This window comes from Fistularia commersonii, chromosome 33, assembly GCF_037954325.1.
Source record: "Fistularia commersonii isolate RoL2024-O1a breed Wild chromosome 33, RoL_Fcom_v1.0, whole genome shotgun sequence".
Classification (NCBI taxonomy): domain Eukaryota; kingdom Metazoa; phylum Chordata; class Actinopteri; order Syngnathiformes; family Fistulariidae; genus Fistularia; species Fistularia commersonii.
The window spans coordinates 4,064,906-4,087,197 of record NC_141316.1 but is presented as its reverse complement, the minus strand read 5'-3'; the positions used below and the strand labels follow the sequence as shown (position 1 = coordinate 4,087,197).

At 41.5% G+C, this 22,292-nt stretch overlaps 1 protein-coding gene across 11 annotated transcripts in view; it reads left to right on the top strand.

The window, feature by feature from the left end:
• The window catches only part of cacna1g (calcium channel, voltage-dependent, T type, alpha 1G subunit), a 148,587-nt gene that overhangs the window by 106,993 nt on the left and 19,302 nt on the right, over window positions 1–22,292 (top strand). For 9 of the 11 annotated variants that reach the window (XM_086141003.1, XM_086141009.1, XM_086141008.1 and 6 more), the window contains 6 exons: window positions 2,723–2,849; window positions 4,322–4,447; window positions 4,529–4,618; window positions 4,710–4,902; window positions 20,661–20,812; window positions 21,946–22,055. In XM_086141003.1, the coding sequence (XP_085997129.1) occupies window positions 2,723–2,849; window positions 4,322–4,447; window positions 4,529–4,618; window positions 4,710–4,902; window positions 20,661–20,812; window positions 21,946–22,055 (798 nt within the window). Of the gene's footprint in view, window positions 1–2,722; window positions 2,850–4,321; window positions 4,448–4,528; window positions 4,619–4,709; window positions 4,903–6,554; window positions 6,606–20,660; window positions 20,813–21,945; window positions 22,056–22,292 lie in introns of all 11 variants that reach the window. The other 2 variants (XM_086141011.1, XM_086141002.1) reach the window with 2 other exon arrangements.

The window sequence follows — 22,292 nt, the reverse complement described above, 5'->3', positions numbered from 1 at the left end:
AATTTATCCGGCAAGGTTGACGGAGACACCAAAATTAGAAGCACACGCAAAGTAAGAACACGGCAAAATGCTTCAGTTTTTAGTCCCTCAACATCCCTGCAACTTAGCAGCCCTCCTCTCCTCCCTCCATTCTCTATTTCTATCTTCCTGGGATGTTTAATTGCACCCACTGTTTGCACTGTGGAAACACATCTGCTACTTATTGCCCTACTTGTTCTCTTGTAGGGATGTGCAGGTGGAGGATAGAATATATAAGCAGGTGTGATGCAAGGTTGCTTCTTGCTCTACCCCACCTGCGCACAAAAAAAGAAAAGTAAGAAATTATGGAGAACCCACCATAAAGTGTTTGAGTATGTTGTTGCAGCTGCATCTTGGCAAAGATGCTACCGGTCTCTGAAACGTAGCGGATGTGCAAAGGCGATGGCATTTGATTTGCATTCATTTCATATTAAACACGCTGACTGACCCATCTGTTCGACATGAGAGCATCTGTATTCATTATGGGTGATTTGTCACCTGTGTGATGATTATATGAAGCTGATGCTGGCTTTCCTCCTACCAGCATCTCCTTATCCGTATCCTTATCCTTTTTTAAATTACAAATGGACCAGATCGCTTCCACTGTTCTTCGTCAGTCTGGGTCTGTACTAAAAGGGGTTGTCTGTTGTCCGTTCACCACCTTCATTCGCCTTTTCACTTCAGGGTGTCTGTCGAAACTTACAATGCACGCTGACGCAACTAGGGACGGTAATTGACTCAGGGTTTTTTCATATGCAAGGAATAAAGATGTGGGGACGTCGTGATGCTGAATAAGTTTGCTTTGAGTTTGCGATCTGAGGAAGTGAGCCAGCGAGCAGCTGTCATTCAATGATGAACACACCGATTTACATTTCTAATGCTTCCTATTTGTTCATGTGCATTTGCTTTTCTAATTTTTCTCTCATTTTGCTTCAAATTTAGTCGACAGATTTAAAAGAACATTTATGAAGTTCACAATTTCCAAAGAGATCCAGTGCAGCCATAAATTTTGGGCCATAATTTGGAAAGGAAAAATGCCTGTATTCTAAGACTCGCATTATTGTCAAAGGCTTTGCTGAAGGACTCCAGCAAATAAGCAATTCCAGCACCAAATGTTTTCTCGCCGGTTGGTCGATCTCCTTTTTTGTTCCCCAGACGCATCAAACCCTATACCTGGTTTTGATATCTTGTTACCGACAAGTAAAGAGAAGATTAACTCCAGAGCAGGATTTAAGTGAGGAGGAAGAAGATCCTGATTGAACAAATCTGTATTACAAGATGAGACTGACACATTGCTTGCCATGCATAAACCCACTCCATTGTTAAGAGACATTAAGTAGGTCGAGAGCGAGTAAAATATAACACGTTTGAAATATACATGAAAACATTTGCCAGAAAGAGAGCTATTTCTATGAGTCATTTTTTTTCCAATAATTCTACTTTACCCAGCGTAAATGCCATAACGGCCTAAATTATAGGTACATTCCTGATTCGGAAATACCAACAAAATCGTACGTAACTTAACGCTTGGATCAATTGGGAAGTAACACATTTTAGAACCGTACATAAAGATGAATTGATCTCAATAGGAGATACTTGGAGCTGCAGCCTTGGAAAGAGAGTAGGTCGGCAGCAGCCGTATTGCATTGCATCGAGGTTTTCAATGGAATATCAAGAGAGTCAGTCAAGTGCTAACTAATGAAGTGCAGCAATGGCCTCGTTATTCCCTGATCAGGCCTATTGATCAGAGCCCTTGGTTAGCCCTTTCTCTTTATTATCTCATGTCCACTCCTAATGTGCTATTGACTCTTGTTTCACTCAACTGTCACCTTTGGAGGAAACATACAATGCGGACAAAGACTGCCAAAAAAAGGCAAAGCAGATCATCAACCTGACAGCCTCTTTGACTGTGTATCAGTGTCATTGTTTTCCCCTTCTGGCCTTGTCTTGTATCATCTAATCAATCGATTGTGTGACTAGGTGCGTGCAGTTTAGTGCAGGCGATTTGTGTGTGCAGATGATGTGTATGAACTGAGCTGGCAGGCTGTACATAATTTGGAGTGCAGCTGCAGGGCCGGACGCCATGCCTGCAATAATTACACATGCTCATTAGCCATTGGCTAAATCAAATGTGCCATTTCTTTGGCTGTTAAAAAGAATGGTAATAGAGGTGAGGGGAAGCAATGTTTTTCCCCATGGAACTGGTAAATTAGACTTATATGTACATATATATACATCGTAATTTCCGGACAATAAGCCGCGACTTTTTTCACTCAAACAAAGGTGCGGCTAATATATGGATTTTTTTTTTTTGGGGGGGGGGGTAATGAGCTTCACGCAGCTAAAACATTTATCCTCGTTACATTGGACCGATGAAATGATGACTTTTTCGGTTTTAGTGCGCCGGAGGAAGCCCAAGATAGCGATCTGCTAGCCGGTGCAGCTTGTATTGAGGTGCGCTCAATAGTCCAGAAATTACGGTATATATATATTTATACAGTATATAAAAGTCTAACACGTACACATGCATACATATATGCTGGTGAGGTGGGACTTAGGAGATAAAGGGTTTGAGGGCTGGAAAAGCTTGAGGCATCCCTTCTCCAGCTGGTATGAGCTGTTCTTTTGTTGTCCAAATTCAAATTTCATACAAATCCTACAAGTCCGTGGAGGTTACCAGTATCCCTACGGCGCTGTGTTTCAGTGTGATCAGCCGAGCGCCGGGACTGAAGCTGGTTGTGGAGACCCTGATGTCTTCACTGAAGCCCATTGGCAACATTGTGGTCATCTGCTGCGCATTCTTCATTATCTTTGGTATCCTGGGAGTACAGGTAAGAGGACTATAACAAATGAAACAACGAAATATCAAGTTGTAACTTAAAGCCGCAGTTTAACTTGTAATAAGAGTTGCTTCGATTGTTCGTCATCTATGTTGTAAATACCAAACTATCTCATCAGTACCCAGTTTTTGCATTATCGCTGTACTCATGAGCTGAGCTAATGTATGATTATCTGGTCATAATGAGGGCTTTCATGGCTAACAGCCCAAGGACTTATCAGCACTAACGAGTGTAGTGCCCTTGGCATAACTCAGGCCACCATCCATCTAACATCACCATGCTTATATGCATGAGCCATTTGGGTATCGGGGTGTCATGAAGGGATAATGACTGCAATCACACCACGTGCCTCTGTTTGGAAGCTAACATTTAGTAAAAGGCTACTGTACAAGTCAGGCCACCATTCCTAATGACTCAGAAAAAAGTTATGTGTGGGTAATCACTGCGTGACCTTCATCTCCTCAGCTGTAATTGGTAGGTATGTAATTCCAGCTATTGCCCCGCGTCAAGCCTGTCATAACCAAGATCGGGGGCGAGTGTTTTTTTTTTTGGCAATGACGTACATGCATGTGGTTCTCTTGTGTATTTACATCTAATGTTAAGTCTAGCGCTCTGCATTTACTTGAAGCAGGAAGAAAATGTGATGTGTGGCAAGTAATATTCCCAGTTGTATAAAATTTGTTAAACTTTGTTAGATTAATATGATGCTCTGCCCCCTATCGTTTGCAATTTCCAATGGCTTCTCGAACTTCCTGTTCCAATTTCGACTGTCGTTGCATAAAGGGATATGACTCGTAGCTACTGTGAAACAGTATGATAGCTGCTATGAACAGAAACACAGATTAATTGCAAAATAAATTTGTGTCACTAGAGTTCATATTGCACTACTTTTTTCCAAGTGTCAGTGCTAGAACTTTAAAAAACTGATTGATCTGTCATGATTTTCATCTGTAATTGGTTATTGCTTTGCACTTTATTGGTCAAGCCTGTTGTGTCGGCTATACTGATTGTACCACACACAAAAAGTACACATAGAGATCAGAATTCAACTCAGAGAAACCAAAGTAATTTACTCTCCTTCCCGGGTTTGACAATGTCACCTTGCATTTTTTCGTCAATCCCTCTGAGTTTATCACTTTTATTATAATGGAACAAACAAAAGCCATTTCTTGTTTTGCATCTAGGGAAATTGAGAGGTTGGAATAAAGAAATAAAAAGAAGATATAATAGAAACATTTTCTATAGTATATTTTATGTTGATAGATTGTTGGTATGTAAGATACATTGCTATTTAAATAGTGGGAGTTGATGAACAATGCATGCTTTAGTAAAGAAAGTAAACATTTTACTCATTGCAATGTCCAGTTTTGACCTCAGCCACTCATACGGTGGAACCAAACAATGCTTACAATTCAGCATGGACTCAGTCTTTCCGCAGTATTAAACACAAACCTTTCTTTCAGCTCTTCAAGGGCAAGTTTTTCGTGTGTCAAGGAGAGGATTTAAGGAACGTCACCAACAGATCAGATTGTATGCAAGCCAACTACAAATGGGTTCGACACAAGTACAACTTTGACAACTTGGGACAGGTAAAACTATTAAATGGGTAAAACAAAGAAAAACACTGAACAGAATGTTTACAATTCACTTCCGCTTCCTTTGTCTTTTAGGCCTTGATGTCTCTGTTTGTTCTGGCGTCAAAAGATGGCTGGGTGGATATTATGTATGATGGACTGGATGCTGTGGGAGTTGACCAGCAGGTACATATTCCACCGCTTGCCTTCGGCTTAGCAAAAGGTCTCGGTTCATGAAAAGGTATCGGTAAGAAAAATACCTCCGCTTGTGTTTCAGCCGGTAATGAACTACAATCCATGGATGCTGCTCTACTTCATCTCCTTCCTCCTGATCGTGGCCTTCTTCGTGCTCAACATGTTCGTGGGTGTGGTGGTGGAGAATTTCCACAAATGCCGGCGCCACCAAGAAGCGGAGGAGGCCAAGCGCAGGGAGGAGAAGAGACTGAAACGCATGGAGAAAAAGAGACGGAGTAAGGAGAAGGAGCTGGCTGGTCGGTAGTCTTTCCACATCTTTCTGAGTCCTGCTTGATTTGAGCCTGAGCCTTCTTTTTTTTTTTTGATTTTTGCAATTTGATTTGGTTTGGCCGACTTTAGAAAAACGCAATTAGTGATCTAGTTTCGAAAATACTTGCTAACCTGCGGTAGTACCCCACCACCCCACTTCCTCAAACCAAACCTCTTAAGTCACCTGTTCAAACTCTGCTAACTTGAACGCAGTTTCTGAAGGTTTTTCTTCAATTCCGCTGTTTCATTGATCGATTTGGATCTGAAGAAAAGCTTCTTTAACTGGTTGGTTTGCAGAGTGAGGACAGCTGACTGCTAATATTAGTTCGACCCCCACCCCCAACCCCCAACCCCCCCGCCTGGTCTACCGTAGACGCCGTGCTTGGGATGGGCCCTCGGAGCATGTCCAGTGAGTGCCGAAAAACGGGGCTTGCATGGTGGTGGGTATACAGAGCTAGAGGGAGGGGGGGGAAGTGGTTGATCACTAACCGCCCTGATCGAAAACTTGATGACCCCCCCCTCCCTTACCCTCTTCTGCATGTGGTTTAGTACAGCCGCGGGGGCAGGAATACACTAAAAGTGGAAGAAAAGGAGGTGGAGTTTCCCCTTACTGGCCCTCAACTAAGATCTTAGATCACTGGGTGAGATATTTAGGAGATAAAGTGAATTCACAGCTTGTTTCCCCTCCCCTCCGGCTGTATAGGAGTTGGTGACAAACTGCTTGGTTGTTTTTTTTTTTATTCTTTCCACTGCCTCCTATGCCCAAAGTACAGTTTTTCTCCTAGCTTTAGACCTCTCGAGTGATTCAGTGCCGATACTTACAGTATTTTAGCAATCCCAAAGGCACTTGTTTGCTGCATTTCTACAAGGAGCAGTGGACCCCAAAGGTTTCCCGATGCTGGAAAAATACCTCTTTTGATTTCCTTCGATACGACTCTTTTACATGACGGTGAGAATGTTTCCGTCTAACTCTTGAGAAATACAGATTGAGATTGATCCTGCTTTTTTCAGGAGGCATCTGTTGAGAAATCCTGACCGGGGGAGAAACTCTCCAAGACACTTTCATTCTATCTACCAAACATATGAACACTTTATATTCAAGAGATTTTTTTGAAAGTACACAAAACCTGTCATAGTTACATGTTAGCATTCCTGTTTTGCTTCTCCCCAGTTAGTTCTTGGCTGTGTATCTCTTTTTGTTTGTTTGATTTTCCCGGTGTCTTTTGTCTTATTGCCAGGAAATAATTTTATAAAACAGTATCGAGATGTCTGGGGTTAAAAGTGGATAAATACCGAGTTTCCTAAGGGAAAATAGGATGTACTGGTATGATTTTGGAAGTGGTTTGTTGAAGCTTCGTGGAATAACATCGTATCGTGTCAATCCAAAGAACTGGACTCAGAATTACTGGAAAGACAAGACACAGGAACATAAACCAGCTTAAACTTTCACTGCTTCCTTCTGGCCTTACTCCATCCCTCTTTCCCTCTTTCTTTCTCTTTGACTCTCTTCTGATTCTAACTTACATCCATCCTTCCTTTCTTCCTTCCTGTCTTTCTTCCTTCCTTCCTTCCTTCCTTCTTCTGCTTCTTCCTGACTAACGCAGTTTCATTCCTCTAGATTTAATGGTTCCGGGGGTGAGTTGGGCCCTTTCTGAAGGCACTTTAAAAGGTACAGAGTTTCCAGCATGTTTTATTTGTCCCTTAAATCCCCACCCCTCACCGCCACTGGCCACGACCACCCGCCATGATGGCTAGGGTTCTCAGTTCAATGATCACGGGAGGTAGGGCCCCATCCTGCGTCCCCGCCCCCCTGCCTCTCTCCCATCAGCCCTCAGTCCGCTGGACATGCTGTTACCTGTTTTTTCTGTCGTGGCTTTGTCTCTCACTGCTCTTTCACACCGTCCGCGATCCATCCACTGTCCAAAACACTGCACCGCTGCACCACCACCGCCACCAGACAACGCAATAATGGTCTAATTAGATTGCAAGGGGAAAATGATGGAGTTCTAGTTACTACTGGCGGACAGCAAATGCTAAAATTATCATGAGGTGAATTATTTCGCTGGCATAACATGTATCATATTCATCATCCTGGATTGGCGTGTTTGCTTCTGCCAAACTGGTAGCATTTTAAAAGTCATGAAACTGTCAGTTAACATTAACTCAGAATAATGACATGATGATGTGACTGAAGCAATGACTATAAGGGATGCTTGTCAGGAATGCCTCAACGAAATGTCACTTTATTCACCCCGATCATTTTTAAGATTCAAGTATTTGCACCAGACAACTCACACCACTTCAGGCACCACTCTAGCAAGTAGAGCAGCTCCAAGCATTAGCCCAGATTTTAGCCAATGAACCATGGTGGATGCTTAGAAGTTCGCTTAATTTTGTCTATCAACCACTTTTAGTAAAACTGAATTGTTTGATTGAGTGTGATGAGTACATTTTAAAACACAGCGCAGCCTGGGAGACCAGAAAATACAATCAGGAGGTGCAAGGACATCAGTCCAGAATAGTTTTTTAAATTTTTACTTTTTTAATCCACAATCTTTAATTAATTGCTTTCGAGTCATATGAATAGATTTCCTAACTTTTCCATTAAGTCTATGCAAAGTTAAAAACTTTATTAGCCACAATATGTAAATACAGTTGAAGTAAATAAATCGTGGTAAATTCCAGTTCATTTTTACCTCAATTTTTTTTTAATGATTTTTTTTATTTATTCACTTTTTTAGCTGCAAGTTTCTCATGTCATGGTGTAAACGCTTGGTTTGACTTATGAAGACTTACAATTGTTTCATTGTTGACAAATGATAAAGCTCGCATCAGGGGGATTCAATTATTAAATCATGATCTAAAATAGAAAGGATGATCTTGCCAAAGTGTATAAATGTGTCCAAATCTCATGACCAATTTACTGGAAAGCACAAATATTACAGCATTTTTTATTTTTATTATTCTTACATATTTATATATTTTAAGAGACACTGCAGTGGGCTCTTAACAGGAGTTGGTTCTTTTTGTGCATAAAGGTTCACAGGTCCTGTCTCACTGCTGACTGGTTTTCTGGACGACAAGTATTCCAACTTGTTTCCATGGCAATTTCAAAAAAAATGATTGGCGGCAGCTACTGAGGGGCACATTAAACAGCTACGGTTTCTGTCTGCCTCAAGTTTGTGCGTCATGCTACGTTTGGTTGATAGAGGCATATTCCTGGGAAACAGACATGCCGGAGGGTATTGGTATGGATGTGTGTGCACGTGCGTGAGTGTGTCATGGAGCAGATGGTGGCAGAAGAGGTTGTAAAATATGCAGGAGTCTTTCTCATCCCCAAGTCCCTCTGGATGAGCGTCAAGGGAAGGCAGGACCCGCCACACCTTTTCTTTCTATCCCGTGCAGCATTTTACCCGGGGAGACAAGCTATATTTTCTCCCAAAGGTAATTACATCGCTGCTGGGAAATACCAAAAATAATCACATCAGATATAGCTTCCACACAGTTTGTCATTTTTGTTTGGGTGGTCAGTTTGTGTGGCGGGGGCAGGTGTGTTTGTGCATCAGTGTTTGGAGTCTACAGTTTGCGCCTCACTGGCTTTACCGATTGAAGAGGTCAGAAGGATGAAGAGAACAAATAGAGGAGATGATTGGAGAAACCCATCTTTATTGAAGTACAAATCCAATAAGATGCGGGGTCATTTTGCCGCAGATCTCTACTTAAAATTGCATAAGTTGTCCGCTGCTGGCCACTACAAAAGAAGCAAAGGTGTAAAGCAGTGTTAAATAAATTCAACAGTCACAATTGATACTTTGACTAGTAAAGATGTACAACTCAGGATAGAGTTAGAAAACTCAAGCTGGCTCTGGGAGGGAAGTAGTACATAAAACCTTAAAGTAAAATCACATATTCATTATTAAGTATTCAATTCAGTTGCATGAATCTGTCAAATTATTATACTTCCTTCAATGCTTTTTTTCTGAATTTTAAACATAATGTAAACTGATTTCCCTTTTTTTTGGCTAGAATAATTTCTCTTTTGTAACCGCAAGAAAGAGTACTAAAGATGCAGTAAATGCTTTTACAATTTTGACAGAAGGTCAGAGGAGCCTGCATTTGCACTTTTGTGAATCTAGGAAAAAGCTTATGACAGGGCGCCAAGAGATGAATTAATGTACTATATGAGGAAGTCTGGAGTGTCTGGGAAGTACGTTAGAGTTGTGCATGTCGTGTGTGCCGTTGGTGTGGCGGACGAGTTCAAGGTTGAAGTGGGACTATATCACGGATCAGCTCTGAGCCCCTCTTGTTTGCAGTGGTGATGGACAGGCTGACAGATGAAGTTACAGAGGAAATCTCCATGGACTGAGATGTTTGCAGATGACATCTGTGTTGAGAGCTGGAAGGGAAGGGGAATAATAAAGGTTTGCCACAGCAGGACAGAATAAACTATGTACTGAACGCGAGGCACCCAAGTGGAACGTCGAGGTTACATGGGGTAGAGGTAAGAAAGGAAGGGGATTTAAAGTACTTAGGGCTACCAGTCAGAGCAATCGAGAGTGTGGAGAGGAGATGAAGAAACATGCAGGTTTGAACAGGTGGAGAAAAATATCATGCTTAATAAATAATAACTCTTTGGGAGGGAGGAGGATCAATGGGATCATGAATAAGTCCATCAGAGGGCCGGTTAGATGTTCTGGAGATCAGGTCTGAGAGGCCTGAATGTTATGGTTTAGACATGTACAGAAGGGGAGAGTGAACATATTGGTTGAAGGACGTTGAGGTTGGAACTAAGGCAGGACGCCTTGAGGAAGACCAAAGGATGGAGAAAAAGAGGTCATGAAGTTCGTTGGTGTGAGAGAAGTGAATGCAGAGAATAGGGATAGATGGAGGAAGTTGATCGGATTTGGTGACCCAGGAAGGAAAATATGATTTTACAATTGTTGAGAATCTTGTATGTAATTCAACAGTACTTCGCAATTAACGACAATTTTCACAAAAAAAAGAAAGTGAAAAAAAAAGAGAAAAAGGTTACCAAAAGTTGTTGCTTGATTCGCTGACTTCTTCTAACGCAGTGCAAAGGTGGTAGACAGGCGAGATGAAAATATAGACGGTGGGTAAAACAAGCATGCCAGCAAGCGCCGCCGCTGTGAGTCTGAGCATGTCTGTGTGTGTGTGTGTGTGTGTGTGTGTGTGTGTGTGTGCATGTTGCTCTTGTAGGTCAGTCTGAGGGATCTGTGTCTCTGCCATTTGAGCAGATGGCTCTGGACCCCCAAAACAGGCTGGACAGATCAACAATTTTCGCCAAGTAGCTGTGGCTGGGTCAGCTCCCAGAGGAACGCACCAGATCTAAACACCTGCCCCTCACGTCGAGCACAAGAGCTCAATTTTTCCGAATAAAAACAATGTGTCTGGATAGATGTATACATATTTAAACTCCACAAAACACCGAATGATATTAATTATCATGATAATATATATATAAAATGGGTGGCATGGTAGTTTGCATGTTCTCCCCATGTCTTTATCGATGTTTTTCTTTTTCGTCCCACAATCCAAAGTCATGCATTTGGTTCACTGGAGACCCTTTAATGCCCAGAACGAGGAAGTGAATGGTTTTGTGTCTGTGTTTGTGATCGACTGGCAACAGGTCCAGGGTAACCCTACCTAATGACAGCTGGGTAGAGTTAAGCGATATGGTTAATGAACTAATGAATAATAATGGTTATGGTTTTTGAAACGGTATTTTGTACATTGGCCGCTGGATAGTTCAACTTTTATTTATTTAAAAACAAAAGAACAAAAGACTGTTAAATGTTTCTCCTCTGATTTGTCCTAGAGTTTCCAGTAAAGAATGATATTTCTCTTTAACAGGCATCCAAGGGGCATTGTTTGTTTACTTGCAAGATCCTATTAAATTTATGCGGGCAGATTCAGTATGACACCTACAGGCTGGAATAATTTTTCTTCAGAATGGAAGCAAAAAGCACTTTGAGACTTAAATAGCGCTTGTGATTTTGTGCTTTATTTGCAATAGCTGTGCTGTTGCAATGCCTTCAATACTGTCACTATAGCAAAGCCAATACTTAAACCCTCATCAACTTCAGTTGAATGAAAAAATTAAGATCTTGTAATTTGTGGAAATATTTTCTGTCAATGTTCAGCCAGTGATCAAAAAGAAGTGGAGAAAAAAATCATGATAATGATAATTTTCTCTCATGTTGTTGAAATTGACACATCCTCAAACATCATATATCTGAGGACCACAGCAAAGGGGCTTGACATCTATAGCTGTTTTTCATCTGCTCTCTCCCTTTCATTCTGTCTCTCTCTCTCCCTCTCTCTTGCTCTGTCTCTCTATCTTAAACATGCACAAACGTGCCCACGCACACACACACACACACACACACACACACACACACAACCCAGCTGGTGCCGGTCCCTAGCTGTAACTGGGTCAGAGCTAACAGAGATGAATCTAACGGAAGTCTCACATTGCACCTCTCTCTGTCTTATATTCCTTCAGATATAGAGCTGTAATTAATAACACTAGATCTTTAGGGAGGGAGAGAGTCAGAGTGAGAGCTGGGAAAACCTGGGAGAAAGAGAGTTGGGAAAAAATCTCAGGGGTGAGGTGTGATACTGAGGCAGAAAGTTGAGCGAGAAGGATTTAAAGGTAGTCTTTGGCTCGGTACGAAACCTTGAAGTTGCACCTTTGGGGTGCGCGACTTTGATTTTACATGGTGTCAGTGCAGTGTTGGGAAAATTGTAACATATACTGAATTTTTTATGGGTGTTAGCGCCCAAAGGAAGTCATGTCACTGCCAGCGCTGGAGGGGCATGGAGTCGCATTATCTTGTTTCCATCCAACTGACCAGTAATGTGTAATAGTACAGTCTGACTCGACCGCGCGATTGATCGATCTCATATCCTGCAAATTAGCTAATGAAACCCATTTGCCCTCTGGAAACATCAAATACATGAAGCCGTTCATAAATCCAGGGCCGTGAGTGACTGATGAGTGATACACATCGAGTAGGTGACAACAAAGAGACTGATGAGTGGCTGTTGTGTCAAAGACGGAAAATCAAAAGTCATATAATGATTATTACAGCTCATTAATATCCACCAAGGGCAGTATGTTTCATTAATATGGGTTGCAAAACAACATATAGTAATTACTTATTTTGACTGAAAAGCTGTAAGTAGTTTGCGGTAGAGAAGAAAAAAAAAAGAAAAGTGCCCCAACAACCCTCTTGATGAATGTTTCATGGTGGGACGTTTCGCTGTGAATATTTAATCAAGAAGAATGTCAAGAAGAGTAGCAGGGTAGAGCGGCAGACTGCCTTAAACTGCAGCGCTGCCTAGTCCTGCACGTTGGTTACTCGAGTAACGAAAGAGCTGACGTTTCCTTCACTACCTTGACTTTGTCCGTGAGGGACTCAAAAACCTTAAACTCTGTCTTAAAGATGCAGTTGACAGCCGTTCTGTTTTTTTTTGATCTGCTGAATTGGACATTTATAGTTTCTTTATTCATTTTCCCTCTGAACTCAGAACATTTGGCCTCTCGTCTCACCACATTACCAGGAATGGATGTGCTTTTTTTTTGCATTGCGTTGTTGAGGAAGGCGGCTGCTCTTGCTTGTTCATTTGCGGCAAACGGTGAATCCATACCTCCAATCATTTTAAATAGCTTCATTGATTTTTATGATTGTTCAGCCCATCAATGTGCTCAAGGAACTTGTGTCGGAATTAGTTAGAAACCAAACACACGCACGACATATCAGTGATTGTTTCTTTATTTATTTAGCTATCACATTATTTACTTTTTACTCTTGGATATACTAGTTGCGCTATTATGAAAGTATATAGGGTGGGAACAAAACAACAATGAAAATGGAAATATAAAACAGCTAATTAAAAAAAAACAAAAAACAAAAATAGCTTTGATTTGATGAATGTGATTTCTTGGGATTACTTTTACTGTGTATTTGTTTGGTATTGGGATTCCCAAAATACTTGCAACATTTGTTGAAAGAAAGTTGAGAAACTAATATATTCACCCATCATATTATGGTAGACTGAAATACATTTCTTTAACTATCTATTTTCTTTGAAATAACTGTTCCTGCAAAACAGTTTGGATGAATGATCTCTTGTGTTTTGTTGTTAGAATTAGAATTGTTCTGGGCACACTGATATCTTTATTCTAAATTAAATCTCCCTGTGAAATGCATCACTTTGATAGGTTGTAATCAAAACACCACCCAAGTGTATTGTTGTCAAAGCTTGCTTATCATCCGCGGTAAGTCGGATGATTTAGCAACCTGAACCCTGCTCCGGCCACATCTGCACAAACCATGGAGTGCAGAGCTCTGGATATTGGCCCGGGGAGTTTCCAGATTATGTCTGTCACTGGCCACTGATCTGAGACCAGTCTTTAATCATCTATATCAGAAAGGGCATTTTATGCCTGCGGTTCACCAACGCTGCAGGCAAGTAGAGTGTGGCGAGTTTAATGACTGTTAGAGCTGGTATCAACTGGCATACATCGCATTTCGGTATAAGAGGTGTTATGAAGTTGAAGTTCAGGGGCGGCGTGGAGCCGGAGGTAGAGCAAGCGTCTTTGGAACCGAACATTCCTACTTCGATTTTGGTTTGAATCCGCGCTAAAATGCTGCAGGAAACACGCAGGTTGCCATCATCCTTGTGTGTTGGCAAATTACCAACCTCTACTTTGCATCAGGTGGTTCTTGGACCCCACGTCAGGCCGTAAACTCATTTTTCACACTCCCACTCATTGATTACCCCCGCCATAACCTCTGGAGAGTATATAGTTTCTTCACGTGACCTTGAAAACTTAAATATTTGTCCACCAAGCGGTGGTTGAGGGCCAAGTCTAGCAGGACCCTTTATAGTACTTACTAGAATTACATAAGCATAAATATTAGACGAAATGCGACATCTCAACTGTTTTTTATTTATCACTTATGATTCATCTTTAATGATCGCAAAAGAATGACAGTCAAAGAACCAAACTGAAGTGATAGATGTACTGTCTAGAATAGCGTGGTAAGATGAATATGTGTTTGTAACTGGTTGTGACTTTTCTGGACTCCGTTGCAGCATGACATCACTTGAGGTTCTAAATCAGAGTTGGTTTATTTCATCTGCGGTCAGAGCACAAAAAGCAAAAAAGACAAGCAGGAGTGACCAAATGGGTGAGGAAAGGGCTGAGTCCAGAAATCCAAAAACACGGTTGGAATCACAAAGAAAACACATGGGGGGAAATACACTGGAACACTGGGGTCTCAAGCTGGTGTCTGTATGAAACCCCTGATATCTGGGGATCGGCTTCAGGTAAGTGTATTTGGGTCATTGTTAGCAAATGTTTGGAGTCCCTGCAAAATCGTGACGGCATTTTGACCAAAACTAAACATATATCAATATTTGTTTCAATTCAGCTAAAGTTGACCAAAGTGATGGACAAAAGTAGGTAAAAACAGGACAGAATCATTTGATCTCTCAAATTTATCAATTTCTTAATCTAAAGAACTCAATCATCCAAAAGTGTGTTAATATACATCTTTGATAATATACAAAGAAACACCCGCTGACCCTCTATTTTTTCGAAATAATTATTAATACCCCTGTTGTTTATGGTCAAATTTAATGATCTTCCCAACTTGCTTTGCCAATCTTTTCTTTATCTGCCTTCTTTCTACATACATTTTCCAATACTTTCTCAACTCTCAAATTCAAGAATCATAAAATGAGTGGCCACAAAACTGTGCTGCTCTAAGTATCAGAGAATTACCTTTGACTGTTTGAAATTGATGTTTGCATTCATTGACGGTTACACATTTTTGGGAATTCTGATGTAATTAGTGTCAGGTTAATGGCCAGAGGTCCTGTGCAACGGTCTGCCTCGTCAGTTTACAAACAGATCCATTTTTTTTCCTGCAGATATTGATGCCGTCATACTACGTGCATTTCTTCAGTGGTTAGTAGGTATCAGAGGGTGGAAATACTAATGATGGTCGGTCTTGATAGTCCTGTGAGCTATTTTACCATAAACATGGTGGATGAAATCAGGAAATATCATAAGATCCTAGTTTATCCAGTGTCTGGTTCATGCTGTGATGGACGAAAGCCCGATCTGATCTAAGATCAGTGTTGCATTCAAGTGTAAACGGAGCAAGGAGGGACACTGAATCAAATAAAAGCTTAACAACTGCAAAAAGGGAACACACTTTTAATAGTAATATGATTTATGACCGCGATCGGTGATTTTCTCTTTGTGGTGGTAAGTTATCGTGGACTGTGTTTGACTTAATGTCGTGTCTGTGGATTTACACATAGACTCCGTCCGGGAAGAAAGGGGTAAAATGCTGTGTCATTGTACTGTTAAAGAGCTTCCCATCGGTCTGTACTTTGTCATCAGTCTGATCCCTGTTACTCGCCCTCCACTCACGCCGTCCAATCGCTTGCCTTCACCATCCAAACCCCCATTTCAATTGGTCCATCATGCTCAAGTATGACTCAGAAAGAGGTGTGTCAGTCTACAACGTTAACCAGCGCTATGTGTGTGAGTGTGTGTGTCTATGCGTCCCGTGTGTACGTGTGTGTGTGTTCGTGTCCGTGTGTTTGAATGAGTACAGATGAGCGTGTGGGTTATCATGCCTGTCATTTTGAATGATGTCATGTCTTATTTATTTGCCTCTTTTCTTCTGGACTCCTCAATTTGCTCTGCTGCTCCTCTTTGTTATTTCCCAGTTTGAGTCATTTCTGTTCTTTCTTAATGTCTTTGTCTCTTTCTCCCCTTTGACTATTGTCTCTTACTCTCTCTTTTATATCTGAGCATCGCAGCAGAGCATTCAGGGAATTCCAATTGATTATTCTTTTGGCCGCTTGACAGTAACTGTTTATGCTGACAATTGTTCTTTTAGACTCAGTGTTTGCCGGATTTTAAACATTGGAAAACCAGACATAGCAAATTAAGGGTGCTTCTTTTGTTTCTTTCTATATATATATATGTATATATATATTATTTTTTGATTATCAATTTATTATTTTTTTAAATCTATTAATTTTCTTAATTTTTTTTTTCATTTGATTTTATTTTTTATTGTCATCTTTATTTCCCAGCAGACACTGAGTCTCAATGTTTAGTAGTGAGTCAGTCACCTTTTAGGACAGGGGCATAAAAGCAGCTGCCGCATCCCAATTTCCCCCAGATGAATGAAAATGTCAACATTCCGTTGAAAACGTTTGCTAATCTCTAATTCGGGTCGTTTATCTTTGAAAATGCACCATTGCTGTTTTTAAGGCCTTTGCCCTGCTCTTTGTTTGTTTCATTGCCATTTCTTTAATCATCAAGGATTTTTAAGTCTCTTGTAGTCATTCCATGTCATCCAATGCATTAAATCTTTCAGTCCTCCACATTTCTTAATACAAGATGTTCTGGAAACTATGAATCCTTGATGCAACTTACTACCTCCAGAAATATTTAGGGGAGATTCATCATATCATAGTTGTTCATGGCCAGGCCTCCTCCTCATCAGAGTTACCTAAACAACACCCTTTTCCCCGTCACTACCTCCTCTAGACGCCTTCACTTGATCACCACATTCTAGGAACTCCTAAGCCCACCCTGTTCCAGACTCATAAGTCAACCCAGCCTGTGCTCACGGTCACAGAATACCCCATAGTGCTGTGCTGTGGTGTTCTAATTCATCGGTCCCACAACTAAGGAGAGTCGGTGTGTCTGTATTTCCCAACAAAGACCGCCTTAGAAATGTATGAATTATGTTTTTGAGCGTGGCCGCGTCCAAAAGCAACTCCAAGACTGAGCCTGATTCAATCCCCTCAACACACACCCCTCCCCAAAAGCAGGTGAGGTAAGACATGGAATCAAAAAGATGAATATGGAATCAAAATCTTGGGCTCTTGGGGTTGGTTTTCGACAGGGAAAATTTTAAATATGACTATGTCTTTTTTTTTCTTTCCTTGCCTGTTGGACCCCAGGCAGATCATCAGTGAGGGGGTTCAGATCTTTGTAAAGTCTACAAGAGTGCAGCTAAATAACAACGGTTATGTTAATAATAATAATAATTTAAACAATTACAAACAAAAAAATTGTGTTAATCACAAGCAAACACAAAATGGGATTCATTTTTCGGTGATGAGCATTAACGAAAATGGCATCCATTTTGGTCGCGGATCCCAAAAATGTACAGGCATTGCAACGATAGAACAACAAGATCTAAATTCCCAAATGATATTTGTCCTGGTTTTCTCAAAAAGTTTGTTTCAAGAACAGTTTTAAAATGCATGCTTGCAAAGGGATATGAAAAGCTGGCATAGTGATGTGGTGCCGAGAGGTTGTTAACCCTCTGTGTCTGTGTTTCCCCCACATGACGGTGGCCTGATATGGAGGGGAGGCTACACCAACCACATTGGTGAAGGATAGCAGAGAAACTGCCTGGAGAGGAGGGTTGAGGGAAAGGAATTGCTCATTATTGTTTAATCCCTCTTGCTGGTCCACTGCTACCTTACTAAACCTCAACTGAAACGTGAACAACCGAAGCCAGGGGCCATAAAACCCCTTAAGTGCAGGTCTCTTGTTTCCCTGTGGAGATGAAATGAGCAGTCAAGTCAGGGTAGTCGGTGTAATTTGGCTTCCTAAACTTTCACATTTTCCTTTCTCCCCCGGAGAGTCTGGTTGAGCTTTAGCCGAAAGGTTTCTGTCTCTCTTTTTTTTCCATTGCTTTCCCTCTTACCCACTGTCTTTTGTCAAAGCGTGCGCCATCCATATGATTAAGGGCGATGCATAGAAAAGAGTCCCTTGGCCTGTTCTCAGATGAAATGAATCAATAGCTGAGTTTTCACCATCATGTTTTATGGGATAGTATACAAAGGGTGGATCAGAATGTTGATGAAAACATCTTCATTTTCGATTCACAAGTGTTTATACATTCACTCGGAGTGTTTTTTTTGTCCATTTTTAGTAGCTGCTGTGCTTTATAGGGAAATTTATCATTTTATTCTGTTTGGAAAAAAATGAATACATTTTCCGTTTAGCATTTGAGAAACAGGACCACAATGAAACTGTTCCACATATTCTAAAACATTCCTACGACGCGCGACAAAGCGAACGGTAGTTAAAAATCGCTCCAATTCAAAAAAACACTCAAAGATCTGTCTCTTGTATTTCTTTAATTTTGTTCATCATCTCACAAAGTCACTATGATTGGTTTCTGATCTGCTTTTTTTCCCCATCTTCCCTCTTTTTCTTGCTTGAAAACAACAACAGAAAAAGGTTTGGACAATCTAAAATTCGTTTTAGATTTCATTGGCAGCTTATCAGGAACATGGTCAACCTTGAACACCCATGTAGGCTAGGGTATGTCAATCACAATGTTTATTGGTCCTGATAAACAAAGCAATACCAGTAAATTAACAAGGGAGAATGAAGGAGGATGTGAAGGGAAGCAAATGAATACACTGTACACCTGCAGATAGAAAGTAGGACGAAGTAAAACGTTTCCTCACCCGCAGACGATGGACGATTTGGATAAGAGGAGCTCTTAGCCGTTGTGACCAACAAGCGCAACTGACCCGATTCTAAGAAACAAGCATCGAAAAACGTACCCGCGACACCAGACCTACTTCATCACAGTCTGATCTCTGGACCGTAAAGTGAAATGTCCCAGAGTTTATCCATATTTGGAAGAATCAAGCCGTGTCGATTGTGGAGTGTTGCTCCATGCTGAAAACTGTAGGGTGTGATGTGCTGAAAAGCACAGCAGATGCCTGAGTATGTCATCCTGATTTAGTGGATTTATTTGAAAAGCCAGAACAAGCCCACCAGAAGCCAGATTATTTTCACTTTTGAGCACGCACATCTCCATGGGAGCAGCCACTTCAACACGGACTTCCCTCTGATCCTTCAAGTTCGGTTCCCCTGTTTTCAATATTGGTAATTAGCATCAGGTGCAACTGTTGTTCTCAGCAAAGACGACCTCGGACACGAACTAAGAAGAACGGTCTTGAAGTAGAGACCTCTGCCAAACCTCAGCAGCATTGTAGCAGGAACCTTGATTCAACTTAACAGCAAACAGAACTAGGACCCTTTTTTCAAAACAGGTTTTTCTAAAATACGCATTGTCTGCCTTTTCAATCTGATTCGATTTTCAGTAAAATATTACCCCCGTGTTTGACTTACGTCATTGTAATTAGCTGTCAATGCAGACTCCCGCTCTTGCTAAGGCAATGCAGTCTTCTTTTGTAAATTGTTAATTTGCTATAAATATAAAATGCAACAGCAGTCAAGTAATGTCTTACTCATTATGGTTCTGTTTCTCTTTAAAAGTGTCCACGCCATTGTGTCACACGGACAAAAGCGTTACTCTGCTTTTGTCTGTTATATATCCACTCAAGACAATCTCGAGCTCACGTCCCAAGTTAAAATAAATAAATAAGAAAACCATCAAATCGAGAGACACAGGTTTCCTAAAAACCTGTAGATTTGTATGAAATGAAAACCGCAAAAGTGAACGAACCAAGCCGTCAGGGTACATAACTGACTGTTGAAAAACTTTAAAATCGTGCGACCGTCATCGGCAAAACAACGCTACCGGTTCTGAAAGTTAGCATGTAGTAATGTATCAGAACTCCTCAACCCGCCACTTGCTATAGTGTGACCCTGGTTGGGTTTATCGCAAGACACGACTCGGCAGGGAATCACCAATGATGCTGCTATACTGTATATTTAACAGTAGAGATGAGCGGGCATTTTTATTGGGTCAACACCTCAGCCACTGCGAGTGTCTCATACCCTTTAATTTCCGCCGCATCAATGGGGAAACCACTGGGTACATACCATGAGACAGATTCCCTCGCGGGAACGGTACAGCCACAGACTCAGCACACTGGGACTAATTGAGCGGAGAGCGAGATCCGACAACACCCAAAGGACTTTCGCCTTTGAGCGTGTCGACGCCATTAACTTCCCCACATGTCCCAGAGCCTCGCCTTCACTGATGATAGAGTGGTCTAGCCTCCCGTCTCCTCCTCATCCCGGCAACCATCCATGTATCCCCCTTCTGGACGGTGGGAGCAGAGTTATGGATGGGAACAGATCTCATGTTTTATGTCCTTTTCACGGGAGGAGAGACAAGAAGAGGCCAATGCACATGGCGATCAGAGAGACAGAGGGAGGAACGGTTATGTGCCAGCACTAAATATAATGTAAAAAAAAAAAAACATCTCCTCAGGGAACTCTCACACTTACACATATTGAGCTGCTTATCTCCCTCCACACTCAGGGGGAGAGTTCATTAAAATAATTGTTGATCGGGGCAGATTATATTTGATTTGATTTGCAGTGACTGTAAGCTACAGGAGGGCTTGGCTGGAATGTCTCCCTCAGTCTGTCTATTGAGCTGATTTGCCCTCCTCTTGTATAATCTCTCTATATCTCCTGTTGGTAATGTGAGTCAACAGTTTGAAGTAACCCCGCTCATGTTGTTTTTCAATAACCGCCTTTTTTTTCCGTTAATAACAGCTTCAGTGGTTCCAATTCTTAACTCGAGTGGTCTGTTCAGTGTCCCGTTGCTGTACCTCCTATCTCACTTTATGAACGTCAACCCCCCCCCAACTCCCCTTCTTACCCCGTTCCCCCCAAACCCCCACCCCCACCCCCGCCAATTCCCACTTCCAACAGAAGCTCAGAGTAAACCCTACTACTCCGATTACTCCCCCACTCGCCTGATCATCCACAAGATGTGCACCAGCCACTACCTGGACCTCTTCATCACCATTGTCATCGGGCTCAACGTCATCACTATGTCCATGGAACACTACCAGCAGCCCAAGGTCAGACGTGGGGCTTTGTTTGTCCAAATGATCTCCGTAACCCCCGCTTGGAAATACTCATTTGCGTGGAAATTTTCAACTCGGAACGCATCAAAAGAAAGAACGCGGCATCGAGTTGAAAGGTTTTTTTTTGCTCTCGTTCTTTCTGTTCTCATTTCGTAGCCCCTCATGTTACTTTCTTCAAAAAACCACCTGTCTGACAAAAAAGCTTAAAGGAGGAAGGAAGAAAGAAAGCAGTCCCTTTGCCACAGTTTTCTTTTTAATCTATTTTGAAGCAGAATATCTTTCATGTTAAACAATGAACCCACATTTATTCATGCTATCTTTGATGTGGTTGCAGACTATCTTTACCTGAATGGAAGAAAAAAATCTGTCAGGCTGATATTTATTTTCATGTTTAATCAATTACTTCATCCCGAAGCAGAAAGTTGAAAGTATTCGATATAACCCAGTACTTCTTTCCACATTTTATTTATTGCAGCTCAACAATGTCTTTCGCTGTTGGCATCCTTTCCAGAAAAAAACTCTCTCATGTCTACTTTATGCGATATTTATATTTCCCTTTGAGGTAACTTACTAGCAGTGACAATGCCGTAAATAGTGCTGTTAGTGAAACCTAATTCGCCCCCCCCCCCGAAAAAGCTCTAAGCGGCTCTCGCGGTCTCTTGGGCTTAAGTTTGAACTTTAGTCGATGAAAATGAATACGCTTTGGCAAACTAAAATTCTACACGTTCTTGTAGAGGAGAAGAGAATTAGCTAGAACGCAGAGAACGACGGCTAAAAGGAACTGCTGGAAAGAACTGAGTGGATGGATGGCCACCAGTGAGGCTATGGGCAAATCCCTGCTGGCCGCCGCGCCGGTCCCTGTGCGTCTCTCTTCTAAAGGTCACTTGTTAAAACAGACAGCGCAGCGAGTTGTTTCACAGTCATGTGGTTTGTCCGAGGAAGGGCGGCGGGGTTTGCATCACAGAACCTTTTCATAGCAGGTATAGACCTTAAATGCAGATTGTACTGCGGCAAATTCACCCGTGCGACTACGTGCGCTCGAAACTCGACCGTGCATTTTGACGTAATGCTTTGTAAAGATGTGGTGATATGTCACGATGACCTAAACGACACATCCTCATCCTCAGGAGCTTGACGAAGCGTTGAAGATCTGTAATTACATCTTCACTCTCATCTTCGTTCTGGAGTCCGTGTTCAAGCTGGTGGCCTTCGGCTTCCGACGCTTCTTCAAGGACAAGTCAGTATTTCGATACACGCATGAATGATGTACTAAACTTTCTTTATTATCTGTCACCTTACATCGGGTTTGACTTTTTACGTGTATTGATTTATTTATTTTTATGTTATTTTTTCTTATTTTATTTTTTTACATTTATTTTTTATTTTGATTTTTCCATAGGTTTACTGTTCCTCAAAAAGTCATATAGAAAACATTAGCAGAGCTTTAATTTATTTGTTGGGTGGATCTTCATGG